Source organism: Macrotis lagotis, chromosome 2 (genome assembly GCF_037893015.1).
Source record: "Macrotis lagotis isolate mMagLag1 chromosome 2, bilby.v1.9.chrom.fasta, whole genome shotgun sequence".
Lineage (NCBI taxonomy): Eukaryota > Metazoa > Chordata > Mammalia > Peramelemorphia > Peramelidae > Macrotis > Macrotis lagotis.
The window spans coordinates 153306343-153330434 of record NC_133659.1 but is presented as its reverse complement, the minus strand read 5'-3'; the positions used below and the strand labels follow the sequence as shown (position 1 = coordinate 153330434).

General features: G+C 38.9%; 1 protein-coding gene across 1 annotated transcript; it reads right to left on the bottom strand.

Moving 5' to 3' along the window:
• Nucleotides 1-15450: 15450 nt before the first annotated feature.
• On the bottom strand, nucleotides 15451-23842 carry EXOC8 (exocyst complex component 8). The gene is given in 1 exon segment (XM_074223014.1): nucleotides 15451-23842. A coding segment is annotated over 1 exon segment (2169 nt). The 5' UTR covers nucleotides 23754-23842; the 3' UTR covers nucleotides 15451-21584.
• Between the last annotated feature and the right edge of the window lie 250 nt (nucleotides 23843-24092).

Sequence of the window (24092 nt, the reverse complement as noted above, 5' to 3'; positions counted from 1 at the left end):
AACACTTATTAAATATATAAAGTCATCTTGAAATAATTGGAGAAATTGAAATTTTTCACTGAGGGCAGAGCCAAAATAATAAAAATGGCACTTCTAATAAACTAATCTACATATTCAATACCATCCCAATTAATTATTTTACTAAGCTAGAAAAATAATCATAACAAAATTCATTTGGAAAAATAAAAGGTCAAGAATATCAAAGGAATTAATGAAAACAAATGTAAAGGAGAGAGGTTTAGCAGTACTAGATCAAAAACTATTATAAGAAGGTAACTATCAAAACTATCTGGTGCTGCTAAGAAATAGAAAGGTAGATAAGTGGAAGAGTATAGATAAAACAGCAGTGAATGATTATAATTACCTTATTTTTGACAAATGTGAAGATTCAAGCTTGTGGGGTAAAGAATTCACTATTTGAAAAAAAAATGGGAAAATGAAATATCAGTCTGAGAGAAATTGGGTATAGGGGGCAGCTAGGTGGTACAGTGGATAGGGCACTGACCCTGGAATCAGGAGGACCTGAATTCAAATCTGACCTTAGACACTTATAATTACCAAGTTGTGCAACCTTGGGCAAATCACTTAACCCTATTGCCTTAAATAAATTTTTTAAAAAAGAAATTGGGTGTAGACCAATATCTTATACCATTTACAAAGATAAAGTCAACACGGATATATAACCTAGATATAAAGAGAGAGTCATATGTAAATTAGAAGACCATGGATATTATCTATCAGATTTGTGGATAGGAAAAGCATTTATGTATAAACGAGAACTAGAGAGCAATGTGAGATATAAAATGAATAATTTGGATTACATTAAATTAAAATGAATTTATACAAATGAAACCAATATAGCCAAGATTAGAAGGAAAATAGAAACTGAAGGAAAAATTTTATAAACAGCTTCTCAGAAAAAGGTCTCACATATCAAATTCATTGAGAATTTTGTCAAATTTATAAGAACAAAAGTAATTCCCTAGTTCATAAGTTTTCAAAGAATGTGATCAGGTAGCTTTCAGGTGAAGAAATTTAAGCTATCTATAGAAATATGAAAAAATGCTCTAAATCATTATTGATCAGAAAAATGCAATTTAAAAGAACTTTGAGATAACTCATATTGTATCAAATTGACTAAAATGATAGAAGAAGAAAATGACAAATGTTAGAGAGGGGATGTGGAAAAGTTTAAGCATTAATACACTGTTGGTGGAACTGTGAACTGCTCTATATTGGAAAGCAATCTAAAATTGTTCCCAGAGTTATAAAAGTGTGTATACCTTTTGATCCAGCAATATCCTTATTAGGTGTGTTTCCCAATGTTATGGAGGAAAAAGCAAAAGAATTTATGTGTTCTAAAATATTTACAGAAGCTCTCTTTGTGGTGGCAAAAACCATTCTATTGAGTGTTAGCAATATTGCTTAAAGTTATTCTGAGTATTATAAATACTCAGATCAACTACAAAGGACCTATGAAGGAAGATGTGATACACCTCCAGAGAAAGAACTGATAAATAGAAGAATACCTCAGCTAAAATCCCTCCTTCGATGAGAAGCTTTTCTAGACTACTCAATGCTAGAACCTTCTCTCTGAAGTCATCTTAAATTTTCTCTGCATAGATCTTGTATGCATATAGGTATTTGCAAGTTATCTCCCTCATTCGAATGCTAGTTCCTTGAAGGCAGGAATAATTTTTGCCTTTCTTTGTGTCCCTAGTTAAAGTTAGGATGATCCCTAGCACATAGTAAAAACTTAATGCTAGTCAACCTGACCTGACCCATACTTTGGATATGTTTACAAATGAGAAATAAAATTAGGAAGTAGTATTTAGCATAGATTAACTATTGGAACTGCTAGGCCCTTATGGACCTTTACTATTAAGAGCAATTAGGCTCCCTATTCTCACATGCATTTGGTTTACCATCAAAATCCCATTCTGGCATCTCTGAGACAATTTTACTCATGTTTTAGGTTATGACTTGTGTCTGAGTGTCCCCAAAGCATGAAGCAAAAGATATATTCTGGAATTCATATAGATCCCTCATAAACAAGGTAGTTTATTCTAATATAGAGATCATTGTGAGTTTTAACAGAATAATAAACATAATTCAGAAAGTTAGGATATAACTACTTTTTATAATCTATTGGGAGTCTGGTACTTATTATAGGGACATAAAGAAATTTGAAAGATGGCTAATTAGCCATTTTACATTCACTTAAATCCAGTCCAATCAGTTCTGTTTTTAAAACTGGCCTCTCCTGGGTGGCTAGGTGGTACAGTGGATAGAGCAACGGCCCTGGAGTCAGGAGTACCTGAGTTCAAATGCGACCTTAATAATTACCTAGCTGTGTGGCCTTGGGCAAGCCACTTAACCCCATTGCCTAGCAAAAACTTAAAAAAAAAACACTGGCCTCTTCTGATAGTAGTCATTCTCATCAAGTGAGATGAGACCTCTTCTATTGTCACTCTTCTATTCCAGTCTGCAGATGATACCTTCAGACCTTTCAGAACTCACAGGGTCACTTGTCCTGGATGTCTCCACCATGGGATCTTCATTCTTCTAAGTTTGAGAAAGCATGGGTATCAAAGAAGCAAAAGAAAGCCATGTGTTCATGGTCTCACAGAGGCTATAAACTGGATTTAGAGCCATGACAACACCTATCTCCCAGAGTTTTTGAGAAAATATTAGTAAAGTGCTTCATATAATACCTGGTACATATTAGGTACTTTATAAATATTTCTTTTCTTTCCCTCCCTTCCCCTTCCCTTTCTTCAACTGCTCTTCAAAGTATAGATGGAACCAGTTCACATACTTCTGTAATGGAAAGGGGAAAGGATTTGAAGAGTCCAATAGTTTGTTTTTGTAAATCCTTTGAATTCTTCTTTCTTTTAGTTCAGGAATCACTTGGGGGACTCCATCATCACACAGTGCAACCCTTCAGTAATGAATCATACATGGCTAAAACCTTTTCCTAACACTCCAAGCTTCCACCTGAATTACTAGGACCAGATAAGGAATAGCTGGATAGGCTCCAAAGGATGGCCTGCATAGTTCAATTCAATAGCTAGAAGTAGATTACTAATAATAAATAATAAGCAAGAAGTGACATTAAAAGCATCTTCATAGGACCAGAAAGGAAATAGGCTGGTTATATAGTGAAAAAGAAGTTAAATCCATGTGTTACACTGGTATGTAAAAAAATATTTTAAAATCCAAAGGAAGGCTTCCAGGACATTGAGGAGATTTTCTGTGTAGGATTTATTAGAGAACATAGGCAAAAATTACACAGGATAATAAGGTATGAATAAATTGTAATATCTACCTGAGTTAGAAATACCTATAATAATGAAATTAGGGATCCATTAAAATCTCAAACCATCATTTTCTTTAAAATACTGTCTCCATTATAAAAAGAATTTTGGTGCATATCTAGACTATCACCTAATAGGAAGGGAAAGAATGGCAAATCTCATGATCTTAGAAGTTCTGAACTACAGTGTGCTATGGTGAATCACTGTCTTCACCAGGTGAGCCTTTAGAAGCAGGAGAAGTAAGCCAACCCAGTAAAAGTCAAAAGTTCCTATACTGATAGTAATAGGATAGAGCCCACAAGAAACTCTTCTTATTAGGTAAAATTCAATCCTATTCTAAAAAATAAAACGAAACAAAACAAAAACTAATGAGGTAACACCGTCCTAAATTTTTTAAGATACCTAGAATCACCACAAGATGTCCCTATTCTCTCTTGATAATCCCAACTTCTTCCTTTTGTTGAAGGGAATTATTGAAGGTATTACATGATATTTTATTGATCCAAATATAAAACACTTTTTCAAAATATTTGGCTAACATTTAATCTTAATTTGATTACTAATCACATTTCCAGTGGTATGGATTATTTTCACATTTCCTCCCAAAGTATCTCATTGTTTGAGAACAGGTATCTTGAGAAATAATGACATTTTTATTCATATGGAAGTCTGGGTCATTTTCATACGCCTCAGTTCACAGTATACCAATAGTTGTTGTTTGTTAAGAGAATTCCTTTTAAACATGAGACCTCTATCCTGGGGCAGTCTTTATTTGGACATGTTAAGTTATTCACAAATAATCATCTATCTAGCTCTAGGAGTTTAACAAATTTACAAGGCTTATATTCCCTTAGAAGAGACAATATGAGCACTGGGTTTGGCGTCAAAAGCCCCCTCTATAGTCAGAAATGTTTGACCTTAAGCAAGTCATTTAACGTTAAGTCTCAGTTTTCTTAGGTGTCAATTGACTGAATTGGGAAGAGATATTGTAGTACAAAATGAAAAATAAATTCTTTGTAGTTTATAGTTCAGGGATCTCATGAGGTGATCTTTGCCACTTACTAACTCTTGATCTTGGTCCATCTCTCTGGACCTCAGTTTCCTTTTCTATAATAAGCATCCTATTTTGTATTTGGTGATGTCTTAATAAGTCACTAAATGTGAATTAAGCATCTACTATGTACCAGACACTGCTAAGTACTGAAACTAAAAGAAAGCTAAAAGATAATCCCTGATCACTAGGAATTTATTACCATCTAATGAACCCCCAAACTACCTAGCCCTTTGAATCAGATTGCTACCTGAAACCAAAAAATCAGATACCATTCAGGAAGTCATTTATTAGCCTTAAAGAGATTAGAAAAATCCTATGAATTTAATTCAACAAACATTTATTAAGTAACTACTCTACCCCCAGGCATTGTGCTAGGCACTGGAGATACAAAGAAAATTAAACAGTTTGCCTTCAAAGAACTTATATTCCAATGAGTAAGTGTTGCTGTCGTTCATTCATTTTTTCAGTCATATTAGACTCTTCATAATCCTATTTGAGGTTTTCCAGCAAAGATACTGCAATGGTTTGCATTTCACTTTCTAGTTCATCTGACAAAGGAGGAAACTGAGACAACCAGGGTTAAGTGACTTGCCCAAGGTCACACAACTATTGTGCATCTGAGGCCAGATGGAATGCATGAAGATGTGTCATCCTGACTCAATTCTGGCAGTCTAAGTAGTAATGCTACATAATTTCAAAAACCAGAATGCAGTGACATTTTCTAAAACTCCCTGCTGACCCTCTAATGCCCTAGATAGATCTCAATGCTTTGTTAGTATATAGTCTTCTTCATGAGGTGGCTCATTTCCATTCATAAGCCTCTTGCTATTTGAACCAATTTGTTACAATAAGATCATTTGTGAGATATTCTTCTGGCTTGTTACTAAGGCAACCAATTTGTCTACTTTTGAAAAATTTCAGATAATAAAAGAATAGGATGCCAATATGCTGCAAACTCCCACTGTAGCCCTCCTCCTTAACATCAGTGCCCAGGAATGTATCATCTCTCTAGACCATTTCATGCAAATGGTCTTTCATGATTTTGTTAGCTGAATTTTCACTGGACAGGAAACTGTGGAAAAAATCCAAGTTGTTCTAACATGATGCTTTTCATTTGACTCCCTCAGAGTGGGGATCAGAGAGCTCTTCCTGTAATTGATTAGAAACAAAGAACCCAGACAGACACTTCCTTCAGATCTCAGAGAAGGAGGGTCTGGGGGAGCTTCTCCATAAAATGAAGACCAGGGGAAATCCTACGTGCTCTCAGAAGAGAACCAGCTTATCTTTGAGGTAGGATAAGGACTAGAGACCTGTGGTTTCACTGATAAAGGAATCTTTGTGGCTCAGTGGAGAGATCACTGGACCTGGAAACAGGAAGATCTGATCAAATCCTGCCTTAAAAGTTTACCGGCTGGATGACCCTGAGTGAATCATTTAAACTCTGTTGACATCAGAAAAATGGGGATAAAAATAGGCCTTCCAGAATCGTTGAGAAGATTAAATAAGGTAAAATTGGTAAAGGTCTTTGCAAACACTATATAAATGCTAGTTGTTATATAGGCAACTGTGGAGAGGCGTCCAACCAATAGGCAATGTTTGGTTTTAGATAATTATCCCAAGCCCTGGCAGGATGAGTGAAGCATTACTTGAATCTAGTGGGCTAGTTCTCTCTACTGCACCCAGGCTGCCTCAAAATTTTGTGCTACTCATTCCTAAATCTAGATTCAATTTCCTTCTGTGACTTTCTCTTATTATCTAATATGTTGATAAACAAGATCAGAATTTTAGATGTGGAACAAGCCTGTTTATGTGCTTTTATTCCCCCTTCCCTCTGAATTGGAGAGGGAAGACTACCAGTTTGTAATATATACTCAACACTTATTGGGAGGGAGTAGCAGATAGAACATTGAGTCTTAAGTCAGAAAGACTGAGCTCAAATCCCACCTCAGAAATTCAGTTACCAATATGATATTTCAGAAGGCAAAAGAGCTTGGAATGCAACCAAGAATTCAGCAAAACTGATGTCTTCTTTCAGGGGGGAAAAGGGGGACATTCAATGAAATGGGACTTTCAGACTTTCCTGTTGAAACGACCAGAGCTGAACAGAAAGTTTGATTTTCAAGCACAGGACTCAGGTGAAACATAGAGAGGGTGGACAGTAAAGGCTAATTATAAGGGATTTAATGATGCTGAACTGAGTGTATTCCTGTATGGGAAGAAGATACCTATAATTCATATGAACCAGATTCTCATTTATAAAAACACTTAGGAGCATATATAGACAAGGGGGGGGCAGGGGAGCTGAATATAATGGTTTAATATAGTATAAAGCAGGAATCAATGGGTAAAAAAAGGAATGTACTGAGAGAAAGGGAAAGGAGAGGTAGAATGAGCTAAAATATTTTATGTAAAATAGTCAAGAAAAAAGCTTTTGCAATGGAGTGGAAATGGGGAAGGTCAGTGATAGGAAATGAGTGAGCCTTCATTCTCATCAGAAAGAGCTCAGAGAGGAAATAGCATCCCTATTCAATAGGCTATAGAAATCTCCCTTACCCTAGAGGATAAAGGAGAGGAAAGGGATGGGAAAAGGGGGATGGGGAAAAGAGGTAGGGTATAGGTGATATAAGAGAGGGATTATTGTTTTAGAGAGTAGTCAGATACAACATATTTCTGAGGAGGGATAGGGTTAAAGAAGAGAGAATAAAATAAATGGGAGTGGGAAGGAATAGAATGAAGGGAAATACAGTTAACAATAGCAATTGTGGGGAAAAATAGTGAAGCGACTTCTCTGATGGCCTCATGATAAAGAATGCAACCCATACCAAGACAGAGCCACAGGTATCTGAACACAGACTGAAATACACTTTTATTCTCTCACTTCATTTCTCTTGAGGTTTCTCTATCTTCCTTGGGGAGGGGGTTGAGTGGGGTGTATGTCTACTTTCACAACAAGATTATTGTAGTAATATGAAAATAAATAAATCATTTAAAAGAAAAAATATCCCTTAAGCTTTATGAACCTGCAAATGGAGATAATAATTGCATCTACTCACAGGAGACAATGTATATATCCTGACCACATCCCATCAGAGGACACTAAAGAGAAAGATACTTAAGATGAATGTCCCCTGATGTGAGGGCAATCTCCCAAATTTCCCTCTGAGGAGCTTTGCCCTGTCCTGCTTGGAACTGGAAGTTGGAACCAGTAGAATTGTGAGTTGATATGCCGATATGACTATAGGTCCTATTCACATTAGCCATTATATGAGTCCAGAAAACAGCAGTAGAGAGACATAGTAAAGTTAAAGAGGGGCAGTCACTGGGCTGAATTTGTTGGCACTGGACTCCAGAACAGAAAGGTTAGGACTGCATCATGTAGGAGGCTTCTGGCGGGTGCTAATTTTTTTTTTTTAGGTTTTTTGTAAGGCAGTGGGGTTAAGTGGCTTGCCCAAGGCCACACAGCTAGGTAATTATTAAGTGTCTGAGACTGGATTTGAACCCAGGTACTCCAGACTCCAGGGCCTGTGCTTTATCCACTATACCACCTAGCTGCCCCTGGCAGGTGCTAAATTACTGGAACCAGACAGGACTCCTGAATTCAAAGCCAGAGATCCTTCATTTTTCCCTCTTCAAGGAAAGTAAAGCTTAATTTCCTCAAATACCTTTGCTTCTCTTTCTTTAAACTGCTTTGTCTCTTAAGCAAGCAATTCTGATAAACAGGCATTAACTTCTCATATAAAATTTGCACATATTACTTGGGAATTAATCTAGGAGAAAGCATTTGAGGGGCTACACTACAAGATAACTTATCTTGGGGTTCTCATAGAAAGTAAATTAGAATCAGTGAGTAGCTCATTCTTACTATAAGCTAGACTAATACTAAAATGAAACCTCTGGCATTTTTTCCCCTGGCTTGGTTTGAAAGGTAAAGTCACTCTGAGAGGTACCATTACACTCAGGGAGAAGAGTAGGTTGACCTACAAACAAAGTTGGGGTGAGAGTGACAATTAGTCTTGTTAACCTATTCCTGTTCATTATGCCACACACCATGGTTAGAAATGTAAAGTTCTTTGCAAAAATTTAAGTGTTTTATAAGTATAAACTATTACTTATATTCTATTGTTAAAAGTATTTGTAACTTTCATAATAATCGATTTGGCCAATGACAGAATAAAAACACAAGCATTCAACATTCCCTTTTATTCCTGTGTGACTTATCAGGCTCTATCAAGAAGATTTGAGTCTATAGATCAAAAAAAGTCCAATATATTAGTATTATGAGTCAGCAAATGCAAATTTTGAAAAGGCTGGTTGACTATTACTCTCCAGAGGAACTATAAAAAAAAATCAGGTTCTTGGCAGTCCAAGAACAGGAGACCTAAGGAAATAAATCTATGTGACGTCTTATATTACATTCCAATGGACTGGAAGCTGATAGCATCTCTAGAGACAGGAAAACTGGAATCTTGGAGAGCTGTCCTCAAATTCTTTGTGGAAGGATCATCCAAGATAGAGATTATTGGTCCAGAAATTTAATGAAGAATGAATTAATGAAAACCCAGTATTACAATATGTGCCAAATACTAAAATAAGAACCAGGAGTACAAATAGGCAAAGCCTTTTCTTTCAAAGAACTCCCACTATAATTAGGAAGAAGCACATATAAAAGAAAGGTCAGCTGCAGGGCAGGTGGAAAACCCTGGAGTGTCAGGTTTTGTCACTAAGTCAGATTATGGTTTTGGAGGGTTTGCAGATGTAGGGGCAGAGCATATAGTAAGGCTGGCAGGACTTTAAGAGGCAGTGGCAATGCAAATGGTGGACTGGTGAAATTGCAGCTAACTGAAAGGAATCGAGTTGGATCTCATCCCAACCATCTGACTGGTCAAGCATTATGGTTGGGTTCTGGGAGGTTCTGAACTGAGGGAGGAGGGAGAAAGGGGGGGAGGGAGTGGGAGATAAGGAAGGGGTCATGAAAGCATCCTGCTTTCAGTGCCTGCCATATGAGCAATATCTTTTCAGTCACCTAGACAATATACTTTTTTTTCCACTATGACACCAATGATACATTATAGCTTTTAGCATCTTTATAAATACTTTAGATCAGGAAGATTGGCAGGGGGAAACCTCTGCCTTTTTAAGCTAGGGTCTTTCCCAAGTCCCAGGCTCAATCCTGAGACTATACCCATTCAGTGATTAAAGGCTAGGTAAGGATTGAGGCAAAAATTGGTCTAGTTTGAACTTTCAAAAGAATCAGTCTGAGAGGGGAAACCTTCAGGTTTCTGGCCAGAATAGAAACAATTGCTATTTATACTCAGAGCCAGAAAAACCCAAATAATGAGCAAGTGAGGCTTAGCCTGGAACCTACTAATTGATGTTTGTCCATTAGGGAAGTGATGCTAGGGCAAACAAGTGAATAGGAATTGAGTGAAGGGGGACTGTGCTAAGTCACCAGCCTCACATTCTCCTCTGGAATCATCTGGGTCCAGTGGTCATATATGAATTAGGGCAACTGGAGATGGCCCTGGATGCAAGGCAGTCAGGGTTAAGTGACTTGTCCAAGGCCACGCAGCTCATAAGTGATTTGAACTCAGGTTCTCCTGACCCCACGGCTGATGTTCTGTCCACTGCACCACCAAATTGCCCTGTTATTGGGCCAATCTGTGAGAATCAGAGTGATTTGGGTTTAAAGACATAATCAAGTTGATTCGTTTGAACCCCAGGGGACTTTATCAGTCTGTTTTTTTAAGAGCTGTATTTCAAGAAATCATAAATGAAAAACTACCTGAGACAAAAGAGTTAACATGTGGACAGAGGGAGAGGAGAAGGAAGATTAAAGGAAGGAAGGAAGGAAGGAAGGAAGGAAGGAGGGGGAGAAGAGGGAAGGGAGGAAAAGTAATATTCCTGATCTTTGTCTTGCCATAGGACTCTGAATGACTAGAGGAGTAAGGTTGATGACTCTGTACAGCCCTACCTCACCTAAATCCAATTCACTTGCAAGACATCACACTCCTGAAGTCACCCATCCTTTTCAAGAATGAAGATAGAATAATCGATCTATAAATGCTTTAGTATTCAAAAGTAAGTCTTCTTTTAACCTTTGATATGACAAAAACAAAGAATTCTCTCACTATTAAAAACATTGACCTTATTATTCCTATCATCAGCAAATTGTCCTTTAAATGTCAGACATTTTCCCTTTGTTCTCCTTCACACTGTAGCTGCAGATTTGTTTCTTGGGTTTGATTCTGCCTCCTCCCTCCCAATCTCAAATCAAACTCAGGAATGAAGGTTTTGGAAAGAAAATAGAGATTTATTAAAGGAAGTTACAACATACTAATTAAGTAATAGAAAAGTTAAAAGGAGTTTAAAGAGAAGATCACATGGATTATGGATTGTGGATTGCTGATTGAATTGGCCAGGTCAGTTGGCCAGGGTTGGGCAAGAGACTGAAAGGTAAAGAGGACAAGCCCTTCCCTCGGATCTCCTTAAATTCTCTCCCAAGAGTCCATGGGAGGGGGTGGTGACCTGGAAGTGACCCAAGTCCCTCACTAGAGATTTTGCCTTTGGGGGAGGGGTCTCTTTTGGGTGGTATTGGGTATTTCCAGGGCTCCCAGTCTGGCCCACCAGGAAAACAATACAATCCAAATAAGGTTGAAGGTCAGACCCTCAGGTGTGGAAAGATGAAGGAAGATTCCCATAATGAAAACAAAAGATTTACAAAGTTTATCTCCAACTGATCTCACCACTCCCATGCCCAGGTTTCCCAGCATCAACATTTCCTATGGGAAAAACGTTTTCCTTCTTATGTGTATATCTTGCACCTCAGCAGAGATGCAAGGAACTTGGGTTGCATTTAGGGGATATTTTTCACCTATTTAGCTAGGCTCTTTAACTAAGAAAATGGAGGTAATCTTCCCAATAGTAAGCCCACAAGCAAGGGCCACCAACTAAGTCGTTTCAAATGCAAATTTTATCACTCAAATTTTCAACTAGATCAGTGACCTCATCAACTTGGATATTCTTTTCAAAGATGCTGGTGACCATACTCCTAGAAAAGGCCATCAACAAAATGTACTCCACTTCCTCTCCTCATTCTCTTCTTAACTCTACAATTTAATTCTCAGAGATTGGACAAAACAAGAGAAGCGTAGGGAAAAGAAAGGAAAGGGGGAGGAGTCCCTTCTATGATCCCTCCCTGAGGGGAAGGAAGGTACAGAATAAGCTCAAAGATCTGTTAAAGGAATTTCAGAATTCTTGATCATAAAAGAGGAACACCTGTGAGTGACAGCAAGCATAAGGGTATGTTCAATCTGTGAGCAGCTGAGGTAGAATGGAGGAGCAAGTCATGACAATTAAATAGATTAAAAACCTGGTAGGTTAAATTATTTTAAGGATCATCAACATGAAACTTGAACATGATGTCAGGACTTAGGGCAACTCATTGATAAAGCAGGAAGAATGCTCAAGGGGTCAAGTAAAATTTAAAGGAAATATTGATGAATTATTGTAATAGGAGAGTCTGATAATAGTAATGGGGAACAGGAAGTCATACTGATGCAGGGGAAAGATGAAGAGAATTGTGAATGTAGAAATTGGGTGGAGATGTAAATTGACTTAGAAGTAAGAAAATTATGATTGTAACAAACAATTTGTAATCACCTCAAATTGGGTGGAGATCCCCATTACCATTGATTCATAGTTTAATGTAAAATTTGTATCTTCTAACTAATTCCTGGTCTAGTAAGTGAAAGGGAGGTGACCTTTTGCCATCGGATGAGAGGCAAGACATAACCTGGGTTGGACTCCAGCTCAGGGCCACAGTTTTCTGGCCATGGCCCAGCCAACATTCTTTTCTCTCTCTTTTGCTCTACCTATCCCTTCCTATGTCTTGTAACCTTTATAATAAATTTTTGTTTTATTTCCACTCTTGCTTTCCTGAGTCTGAATAATGATTCCCCATAAGCAGAACTCAAGTAGCCATCGGCTACAATACCATCATAAATTTTCACAGTATTCATCTTCTAGTGTCATGGAGAATGTCCTTTGTAGCTAGGTGGTGCCACTGATAGGGTGTCAAGACTTGGAATCTGAAAGATCTGAGTTCAAATCCCACCTCAGACATTTCCTTAGCCCTGTGACCCTGGTCAAAGCTGCCTCAGTTTGCTTATTTGTAAAATGAGGGTCATCATAACATCTACCTCTTAGGGTTTTTGAGAGGACCAAATGAAGTGCTCTGCAAACATTCATGAATTAATGTAAATGCTACTGTTCACTATTATTGGGTCCTCCACTGGGATGAGTGAGACAGGGTATGAGAGAAGATGTAAAAAGTACTGAAAATAAAAATAATTATAATAATAAATGCACTATCACCTAGGAGGAAGTTGGTCTAAGCGCTAGATGAAAGCTAAGATGAAAGAAATATAATGAGTAAGAGGTTCAAAATGAAGAGAAGTTTGTTACTTAAAGATTGGTAGTTCTGAGTGCACAATGGAAAGATAAGCAAATATGGAGGGGAAACATTGAAAAAGTAGGGCTAAAGTATATATATGGATGATATAAGACCAAGCAACAGACTTTTTCTTAGTAGACTAGGAATCCGAATCCAAGGGATTGGGAGAAAAGAAGGTGTGAGTTTGGTAACCACTAAGAATGAGTTCAGGCTGATGCAGGATGGGAACAACTCTATTGAACAAGGTATTTGAGTGGAAAATAGAAAAAAGACCCATTGAATTTAAGGGTATTAGTGGAACATCCAAGTGAAGATATTCAACAATGCAATTAGAAGTGGAACTAGTTTTTAGGGGAAAGGACATATAGACAGAGATTTGGAAATATTTGGTTCTGTGGTCATGGAAGTGTATGAGACTTACAAAAGAGAAAGCATATGAAAAGAAACTGAAGAAACATATAACAATGACAACTAGCATTTATGTTGTACTTTAAGGTTTGCATTGGTATTTTATGATTTTTATCATTTGATCCCCTTAACAATCCAGTGAAACTGAGCTATTGAATAAGTTGCTTAACCTCCAAGGCCCATTTTTACTTTGAGCTCAAGCAACTTGTCCAAGTTCACCTAAGTAATAAGTATCTGAGCAGGTTTAAACTGGAGTTTCCCTGAGTTGAGTCCAATACTCTATTCCCTATGCCACCTAGATGACTTTAGCAGCACTCACACTTAGGGAGCTGGAGAAAGAATTGCAATGGACTCTTCAATGAGACTGAAAAGGTACAGTCCAAGAGGTAATAGAATTCAGGCACTGTCTTAAAAGCCAATAAATAAGAAAGTAATCAGGAGGAAGTCATTAACAGACTACAGCTGCAAAGTACAGCAAAAAGGTCAGAGAGGCTGAATGCTGAAAAGGAAACATTAGATTTGGCAATTAGAGAGCCATTAATGAACTTCAAGATTATAGTTCACCTAGATTCTAGTCAAAATTTTGACAAAGTAGCTCATGCTATTTGCTATTCTCGTGGAAAGTTAGATTTTAAAAGGCAGGGTTCAAAGAACAGCTGTTAATAGTTCAATGACAAATTGGCAAGGGTCTCTATTGGACGATTTGTGCTTGGTCCTCTGCTGTTTAATATTTTTATCAGTGACTTGAATAAAGATATATAGATATTTGTTTGTGGTATAAAGGATAATGGAGGTGACGGAATTCTTGACAGGATAAGTAAAACCCTGGTATGAATCTAATATGATGAAATACAAAAGGGGATAAATTTATGTCTTACACTTGTTTTAGAAAAAAACAACTTCATAGCTTCACCTAAGAGATATGGAGGTTGTTCTGAAAAGATCTTGATGGTTTAGTTAGAAGCCAACTCAAGAAGGCTGTGATGGAAAATTAAAAAGCTAATGCAATCTTGACCTGCATTGAGAGATACAGCTTCTAGGAAGAGGGACTTGGTGGTCCCACTGTATACTGCCCTTATCAGACCTCAAGTGGAGAACAGGGTTTAGTTCTAGGTACTACAGTAACAACCTAAGAAGGATATTGATGAACAGGACAATATTGAGATTGGGACAAACAGGTCTTGAGTCCATGTCATACAAAGATTAGTTGAAGGAACTTGGTATGTCTAAGTCAAGAAAAGCCAGGGAGGCCATGATAGCTGTCTTCCAGAATTTGAAAGGCTATCTATCATGTGTAGGAGTGATTAGATATGTTCCAGATATCTGGCTCCAGATATTTTATGTCAGATATTTTAAAATTTTTTAACAATTAGGGTTGTCCCCAATCTTAGAAAAAGAAATTGAACAGGTCAACAATGAACTTCCTAAGGAAAAATCCTCAGAACCAGACAGTCACTGGCCAATTCTATCAAATGTTTAAAGAACAATGAAACTCATATAAATAAACTATTTGGAAAAATAGTCAAAGAAGGAGTCATATCAAATTCCTTTTGACATCAATATGGTACTGATACCTAACCCAGGAAGAGCCCCCCCAAAAAAAACAGAAAAAGAAAACGATAAATCAATTTCCCTAATTAATACTGATGCAAAAATTTTAAATAAAATACTAATAAAGAGATTATAGCAATATATCACTAGGATCATATACAATGGACAGGCCTGATTACACTAGGAATGCTGGGTTGGTTCAATATTAGGAAAACTATCTGCATAATTGATCATATCAGTAACAAAATCCACAGAAACCATGATTATCTCAAAAGATGATGAAAAAGTCTTTGACAAAATACAACACCCATTCCTAATAAAGAACACAAGAATAAAGGGTGTTTACCTTAAAATGATAAGCAATTATTTATCTAAAACCATCAGCATTATCTGTAATGGAGATAAGCCCAAAGACTTCACAATACAATCTGGGGTGAAGGATGGATTCCCATTATCACTTGTATTAATTGTATTAGAAGCATTAGCTTTTGCAAGAGGAGAAGAAATAGAAACAAAGAATTAGACTAGGCAATGAGGAAACAAAACTATTGCTCTTTGCAAATGATATGATGTTAAACTTAGAAAATCTTAGAATCAATGAAAAAATTGCTTGGAATTATTAACAACTTTAGCAAAGTTGTAGAATACCAAAAAAAAAAAAACACCACATAAATCAACAGCATTTCTCTATATTACCAACAACACCCAGCAGCAAAAGATAAGAGATATTCTTAAGACAAAATAAATACTTGGGAGTCTATCTGCCAAGACAAACTCAGTAATCATATGAACACAACTATAAAACACTTTTCACAAATTTAAAGTTAGATCTTAACAATTAGAAAACTATTGAATAGGCCAAGCCAACATAAAAATGACAATCTACCTAAATTAACCTATCCATGAAGCGCCATACCAATCAAACTTATCAAAAGACTATTTTATAGAGTTAGAAAAAATAATAACAAAATTCATCTGGAAGAACAAAAGTTCAAGGATATCAAAAGAATCAATGAAAAAAGGTGAAGGAAGGTAGTCTAGCCATACCAGATCTCAAACTGTATTTAATGCAGTAATTACCAAAACAATCTGGTACTGGCAAAGAAATAGAGTAATGATCAGAGGAAAAGGGGTATATGAGATAAACCCAAAGACCCAGACTCTTAGAACAAAAACTATTTTTACAAAAACTGCTGGGAAAACTGGAAACCAAGTGTGGTAGAATCTAGGTATAGTAGAACATCTCACACCATATACCAAGATAGGATCAAAATGGGTACATGATTGACAAATAAAGTGTGATACCAAAGGAAATGAGGAAAGAAAGTATGGAATAGTTTATCTGTCAGAACTATGGAAATGGCAAGAATTTATGAGCAAACATGAGATGGAGTGTATTACAAAATATAAAATAGATCATTTTGATTATATAAAATTTAAAGTTTTTGCCCAAATAAAATTATAAGGAAAATAGAAAGCTGGGGGAAAAATCTTTGCAATTAGTATTTCTGATAAAGGCCTCATTTCTAAAATAGAACTGAATCTAATTTCTAAAAGTACATGTCATTCCCCAATTGATCATTGGATAAAAACAAGTCAGTTTTCAGACAGAGAAACCAAAGCTAAATAAGTCATATAAAAAAAGTTCTAAATCTCTATTAATTAAAAAATGCACGAATATGACAAAAAAAGGAAGGATGGGATGTGGAAAAACTAGGACACTAATGAACTGCTGGGGGAGTTGTGAATTCTCTGCAATTTGAAGAGCAATTTGGAACTTTGCCAGAAGATCTAAAAAACTGTGCATACCCTTAGATTCAGCAATACCACTGTTAGAAGGCAGGATGATTTCAGAAAACCCTGTAAAGACATTAATTGATGCAAAGCAAACCAAAAAAAAAAAAAGACTATTGTACACAGTAACAGCAATATTTTTTGATGAATTGTGAAAGAGGACTTAGCTATTCTCAGCAATACTATGATCCAAGAAATTCCCAAAGAATTAATGAGGAAATATACTATTCATCTCCAGAGAAAGCACTGATATTGTTTGAATGCATTTTTCATTTTCCTTCATTCTTTTTATTTTGTTCAAGTCATCTTTTACAAAATGACCATTATGGAAATGTTTTACATGATTGCACATATATAATCTATCTGCTTACTGATTCAGGGAGGAGAAAAGGGGGGGGATAGAACTCAGAACTCAAAACTTTAAAAAAATTAAATTTAAAAATTGTTTTTAAAAAAACTAACAGGAGTTGTCCTAAAGTGGAATGAGATGTCTAGAAAGGTTTAAGTTTCCAAGCAGTAGCAGAATGACCATGTCAGGTTTATTTATAGTGTAAGCCAGCTTTATTTCTTACCCCTGCCTAGTACACAACAGAATATCTCTCATAGATTATCACAACTATGACTCCAGAAGTCATTTAATAGTCTATCTTGTGATTGACACATAGTCATGCAGCCTTTGCTTAAAAACTGAGTAGAACCTACTACCTCCTAAGACAGCTAGGTCCTATTCTAGCCCATATCTGTTAGGCATCTCATGAACATAAAACACATCATTGTATGAAATATTGCATAAAAGGTCCTGAATCAGTGTTAAGTTTTTCAATGTATCTTCAGCATGCTTTACAGAATACAGCAGTGGTGTCAAACTCAAATAGAAATAGGTCCTATCCTGGTGGCTACAAATCTGCAATCAATAATCTTTGAAAACCATGAATTAACATTGTGTTGTGCTTTATTTTTATTTATTTTGATAAATATTTCCCAATTTTATTTTAATTTGGTTCAGGCCTACCCCTATGGAAGTTATTTGGGCATAGCCCAAGTTTGATACTTCTAGTCTAGAGAATGACTTTGGAGAGTAAAGTCCATTCAGGATATGAATTTGAGGTATGAACTTGTGTTATTTGTATAAACACAAAGTTGGAAACTGACTGTGCCAAGGTAAAATTTCACTGATATCTAATAAAGGTCCTAAGGACTGAAGCCTCTGTCCCTGTAAGACTAGGCCCAAAGTCAGTTATGGGGTGAGTCAGATTGTCTCCTACAATTAGAATTTTCAACCATGCCACAGCATAGATCTGGAAGGAAAATAACAGAAAATGCCTTTCTTTTCCATTCAACACTTTCCTGAGACCAGTAGGAAATGAGGGAAACTAACACACACAGTCAGAGATGGGACCTTGTTTACACAATAAAGAAAAGTTAGGGAACCATTTTTTGTTAGCTCCAGTTGGAAAAGAGGGATGGGGTTAGGGAGCAGCCCATCTCCACTACAAATTTTACCATCCAAAGACCTGGAGCTTTTCATCACCCTTGTCTCCCCAATCCATCTGAAGCTTTGATTGTCCATAAAGCCTATCTTTCATTTTGGGTACATATGTTTTATATATAGACTTGATCTCATTTTCCCTCCAGAGTAGGACATTAATTTACCTCAGAGAGGCATTTACCACCAAACAGGAATTAAAGGCAGAATTCTGTTCATCCAATTGAAAAATCCTGTGAAACTAGAGAAATCTAGCAGTACCCTATTATGGATGTTTATGCCCATTCCTATCTCGATGTCTGCACCAGTGCTGCTGTATGAGGAAACCCTTTCCTTGTCCCTCTACCTATTCAAATTCTTCCTGTCCCTCAATACTCAGTTTGAATCATACTTTGTCAATGATGCTTTCTCTAACTACAATATTTCATATGGACCTCCACCATCTTCAAACTCCAACTACAGAAGAGTTAGTACTGCAATATAGTACCGTTTCCCCAGTGACAGAAAGTCTGTACATCATTACTACTAAAAATAGTGCAAGAAAAAAATAAATACTTGACGGATTATATGTAATTGTTCCCTTAGCAATTATGTCACATTTTTAAAAAATCAAGATACCAGTCATTTTACCCCCCCACACACTATATAGTTTACAGTTCCTTTTTAAGTAAATTCCCTCTTTGGAGAATTCTGTGATTGAGAGATGTATCTTCAAGTAAATTCACATTCTGTATTGGTGAAATATTTACTAAACAGCACAAATCAATCAAAAAAGTAATTTAAGTTATAATGATTCAATGAACAGGTGGACTAATCAAGATATTAATAGCCCCCCCTTAACTGGCTCTTTCAAGAATAGAAATTAACAGAAATGCAACATAAAACATTATTGATCAAGGAAAGGAAATACAATATGCCACCATGACATTTTGTCCAGTGTAAGAAACTTTGAGGTTTTATTTTTTTTTAAGTTTCAAATGTCCATTCACACCACAGCAATGCCAATATGCAAAATGTGTATTCACTTTAAACACTTTCTGCCATTTATGTCCCAAATTTTCAGTTATAAAATGCCAATACAGCCTAGTTGAACTATGATAGATAGTAATTTAAATAAAAATAGACTTGAGTTGCTGGAAGTTATGTAATATGGGACTTTGAACAAGTAACTATGCCTAAATTCCACAGAGCTTTTCCGAAGAGCAATTATTTAAATCAACTGTGTTCTCCACTTCTGAAAAGTAGTAGGAAAGGCAATCAACTCAAGCTAAATATTACAATCTACATTCCATTTCAAGGAAATTCCTAACTACATTCAGTTTTTAGAACTTGCTTTGGAACTTAACAGGAAAGCAAAAATCAGAATGCAACACTCTGTCTGGGGCCTAATGTTAATCCACTTCTAATAATGCTAAATAAATAGTTTCAATTTGGCACAAAGGCCCCCTACTCTAATTGACCCATCAAAGCCATATTTCTTCCAGTTATAACTATGGTTAAAGCAGCACAGAGTGTAGAAAATTCCCCATTTAGTTTTTTAAAAAGCAGTCTATTCAAGATGTGTATACAGTTTAAATTTTCATTACTTAATGCCTTATTTTTGAATTAAAAAAAACTAAATTTTTCCAGCATCATTTTAAATATTCTATATCATTATATTTCCAGACTTTTTGATTCCATAAGATTTTAAAGACATTAAATGGTACATAAAATAATCTAATATTGTCCCCCACTCCTTTTTGAAATTGGATCTTTCAATAGTATCAACTAAGGAACATTTTTAATCGTCTCTGCCCACCTGATATACCTGGATTTCTTCCCATCAAAATAACCCTGAGGTTTTGTGAGAAATTAGCAAAAAAAAAAAAATCTGAAATCTTGGTACTATTAGACATTTTAAATATAATTAAGCTACTTTAGTAAATTGATTATTAAGTCATGAAGCCTTGGCTATTGGGAATATAACTTTCTGATGATGCCAATTTTTAAATAACAGAAAAAAACACCATCAAAAATGGCATCGGTGAGAAAAGAGAGAATCAACTGCAGTATTTCAATACTCCCTTATCATGGCATGAACACCCTGGATTCTCAAAGACTAAGCCAGCAAAGCATATAACTGGAAGATTCTACTAGGTTTCATCACCAAGAAAGTTCAAGTCTGTTGTCTAAGGACAGAATGCTGGTTAAAAGGTGACAAATAACTTGGCCAAAGGAACTCATGAATCAAAGAAAAAATTTCAGATGCCCTTGGTCCTATGTGGCCTTTTGCTGCTTCCTGTGTAATCATGGTGGAGTAGCACAAAAGGAAGCAGTGCATAAGAATTTTTATCTATCCATGAGATAGCTGAAACAGTGAATTGAAAAGTACTTGGTATTTAATTAGGTTGAAGTATTAATATTAGGATCAGAATTGGTCTTACCAGTGGTTTCCACAACACTCAAATCCAACTTTAAATCAATACCAGTAAAGGTGGCAAAATATATTTGCGTTTGAGAAATAACCTTCTAATCATTCTTCTGATTCCTCGTTAAGAGGTTAGAATCTAAAAAATATATTTTAATCAAGTTTTTTTTTTTCCACCACTTGTAGGCTGAGATAGTGCATACTCCAAAAGTGGAACTCTCAAATATTCCTCACACTGTTATATGTCACAAAGAAAAATGAAATAATTCATAAAATTCAATAACAAGAAACAAATGACTGTCATAGACCACTTTGATTTTTCAAGCATTTTGTTTCCAAAGCAGATTTTTAAAAGATAGTAACAAACTAAACGTAATTGTTTATTCAAATTGTGCTAACAAAATTAACTTCACTATTTATTTTTATTAATGCTTTTCCTTCCAGTACCCTAAAGTGATTGGCATGTTCCCAGTTTCAACAAACTAATATGTCTTCTTGAACATTTTTGCCTGAAATTTTCCCTAAGGTTAAATTTGATAATATTTTTGATTCTATGCACAAAATTAAATCACTTTTTTTTTTAAAAAAAGGGAAGTATATTAGGCTAAGAATTGTTTTATATGGCACTCTATCTTTAGAAGATAGACAGAAAATTCTTCTGGAAATCCAGTGTCTTAAAGAACTTGGAAATAAAAGTGTTGATATTTTTGATTTGTGTGTAATTATAGCTGTGATAATTGTCTGTGCTGCATAAATCCATACCACTGATAATACAATAAATGTGATTTGGCCCCTAGGACCATGAAATTATACTACTGTGATATGAGCAACAATCTCTAAGGAATTGGGAATATTTCAAAGAATATATTAGTTGAGTTCAAATTATCTTAAAGGTTTTGCTCCTTTGATAAAATTTAACCATTTTTTTTCATTCTCCTTCACTTTCTCATCTGTAACTCTTACATGTAAAAGAAGCAGCCTTTTTCACCTTTATTTTTTTAAACTATGTTCTGGGGTATAAAGAAGATTTTAATGTGTTATATAAATAATAAACTAGTAATGCTGTATATAGACAGACCTCTCTGGGAAAAAAAAAATACAAGTGCTATATGTTATCAGACCACTGAGGTTGTACTTTCAGGATTTACTCGAATAAGTCTAGATGCATTCCTCAAGTCCTGGAGTTGCTTGGCAGGTTTCCCTACACCTTGTTCAAACCTTTTCTCCACCACAGGGAGGACTGTTTCATACAGAAAGGATGCATTCTGTCTTATAAAGGCTTTCTTTTCAGGGTCCTGCTCGCATCGGAGACTGTAATCCACATGTTGAACTGCAACCAGAATGATTTCCACCAGACTCTCTAGAAGAACCATATGCAGTTCTGGAAAATATAGCTTCAGAGCCTCCTCCAAGAAGCCCATAGTTTGTTTCGTGAAGGCCACCACTGTGTAGCTTAGGTTCACCCAGCAGTCGTCCCCCGTGTACTGTTCAAAATTGCTCACCCCACAGCTCTTCATCTCCTCTTTGAGTTTCCCCAAGGCCTCCGGAGTCATCAGGTTCATCCTCCTCCACATTTCCTCGGAGTTGCGGTGCTTGGTGGCCTCGATGATGATTTCTTTGTAACTGTGCAGGGCCCCTTGGATGTCCTTGACCAAGAGCGCGTGGATGATGAAGGTGAGGTCCAGCCCGATCTCCCCCAGCTGCTGGCAGTGCTCCTTGGCCACCTTGACACACTCGGCCGCCGTGGACAGGCTCTCCTTGCTGTCAAAAACCTGCTTGCTGAAAGCGTCCACGAACATGGCCATGGCCGAGCGGGCCCACACCACGAAGGCCGAGTAGCAGCCGCCGTGGGTGCCGGCGAAGTCCGTCTCGAATTCCCGGGCCGTCTCCAGCAGGCTGGTGAAGAAGACGTGGCACAGCTTGTGGATGTACAGCAGGGTGGCGCCTTCGATGCGCAGCTGCCGGATGGCCGTGTGCACGGCCGCCGCCCGGTTCCTCAGGAAGAGCTCGCAGGCCTTGGTGCACTGGCCCAGGCGGATCAGCTGGGCCACGGCCCGGCGCGTGGCCTTGGGGCCGCCTCGCAGGGACCGGTCCGGGGACAGCTCGAAGACCAGCACCTCGGTGAGCTGCCGGATGCGCTCCTCCACTTTGGCCCGCAGCTCCTTGACGGCGGGCGGGCAGGGCCGGTCCTCCAGGTAGTGGTTCAGCTTGTCCAGCAGGTCCACGGCCCCTTCAAAGTCCCTCTGGGCGATGCACACGTCCAGGTCCTCGGGCAGCTCCTGGATCCATTCGGCGGAGAGGTCCACCTTCTCCTCGGGCTCGGGGGGCGGCTGCTGCTGCTGCTGCTGCTGCTGCTGCTCCTCCTCCTCCTCCTCCTCCTCCTCGAAGGGGTTGGCGGCCGGGGAAGGGGCGTGGGGCGGGCCCCGGGGAGCCGCGGCGGCCGCTTGCTCCTGCTCCCGCCGCCGCTTCTCCCCCAGCGCCCTTTTGGTCTCCTCCAGCACCTCCAGCCACTCCCGCTTGATCTTGGCGTTCTCGGCCTGGAAGATCCGGCTCTCGGGGAACATGAGCAACTTGAACATGTCCTTCATGGGCGGGTTGTCCTTGACGTTCACCACGGCCAGGCGGTCCAGGGGGTAGAGCGCGTTGTAGCGGTACATGCCGCGGCGCTGGGGCAGCCAGGTGGCCACCAGCAGGCAGTCGTTCATCAGGAAGCCGTGCACGCGCTGCAGCTGCGCCATGTGGTCCGCCTCGTACTCCACCAGGTCCCCGTTGTACACCAGGTACTGGCCCGGGCTCTCCAGCAGCCGCCCGCAGCCCTCCACCTTCTCCAGCAGGGTGGTCAGCGTGCGCCGCTTGCCCTCCTCCCCGGCCGGGCCCGCGCCCCGCGGGGCGTCCCGGCCGCCCGCGCCCTCCTCGGCCCCGGCCCCGGCCCCGGCGGCCCCGGCGGCGGCGGCGGCGGCGGCGGCCCCCGCGGCGGGCAGCAGCGTCAGCGGGATGCTCTCGAGGCTGCTCTTCTACTCCGTCAGCAGGTGGCTCAGCTGGTACATCTCGCTCTCCAGGTAGGAGATCTCGCGCGCCGTCTCGATGAACTGCCGGTAGTTCTGGTAGACGTTGCGCTTCAGGTTCTGGGCCGTCTCCTCGGCCAGCGCCTGGATCCGCTGCCGGTGCTCCTGCAGGTCCCGGTCCCCGTCCGACTGCTGCGACAGCTGCTTCACGTACAGCCGCGCCTCGAAGCCGCTCGACTCCAGCTGCCGCCGCAGGCGGCTCGCCCCGCTGTCCGACATGGTCCCGGCCGCCGCCCCCGCCCTGTCACTGTCACGGTCCCCGCGGCCGCCGGGACCCACCCAACTCCGCCGGAGTTCAGGCACCGGGCGGCAAGGGCGGAAGTCCGCGCAATGCGCCTGCGCGAGAGGAGTCGGCCGGCGCTAGGTGTCCGGGACGGCGCGTGCGCGGCGAGGGCGGGCCCGAGGAGTGCGGAACACGAAGGCCAAAAAACAAACAAACAAACAAACGAAAACGACCTAAAGAAATCACCCTCCAGACTACGGGAGGCAGGGAGACTCCCTCCCCTCCGGGCGCGGAAGACGAAGCCCTTCCCGGACATGCCGGAAGTTGATTGTTTC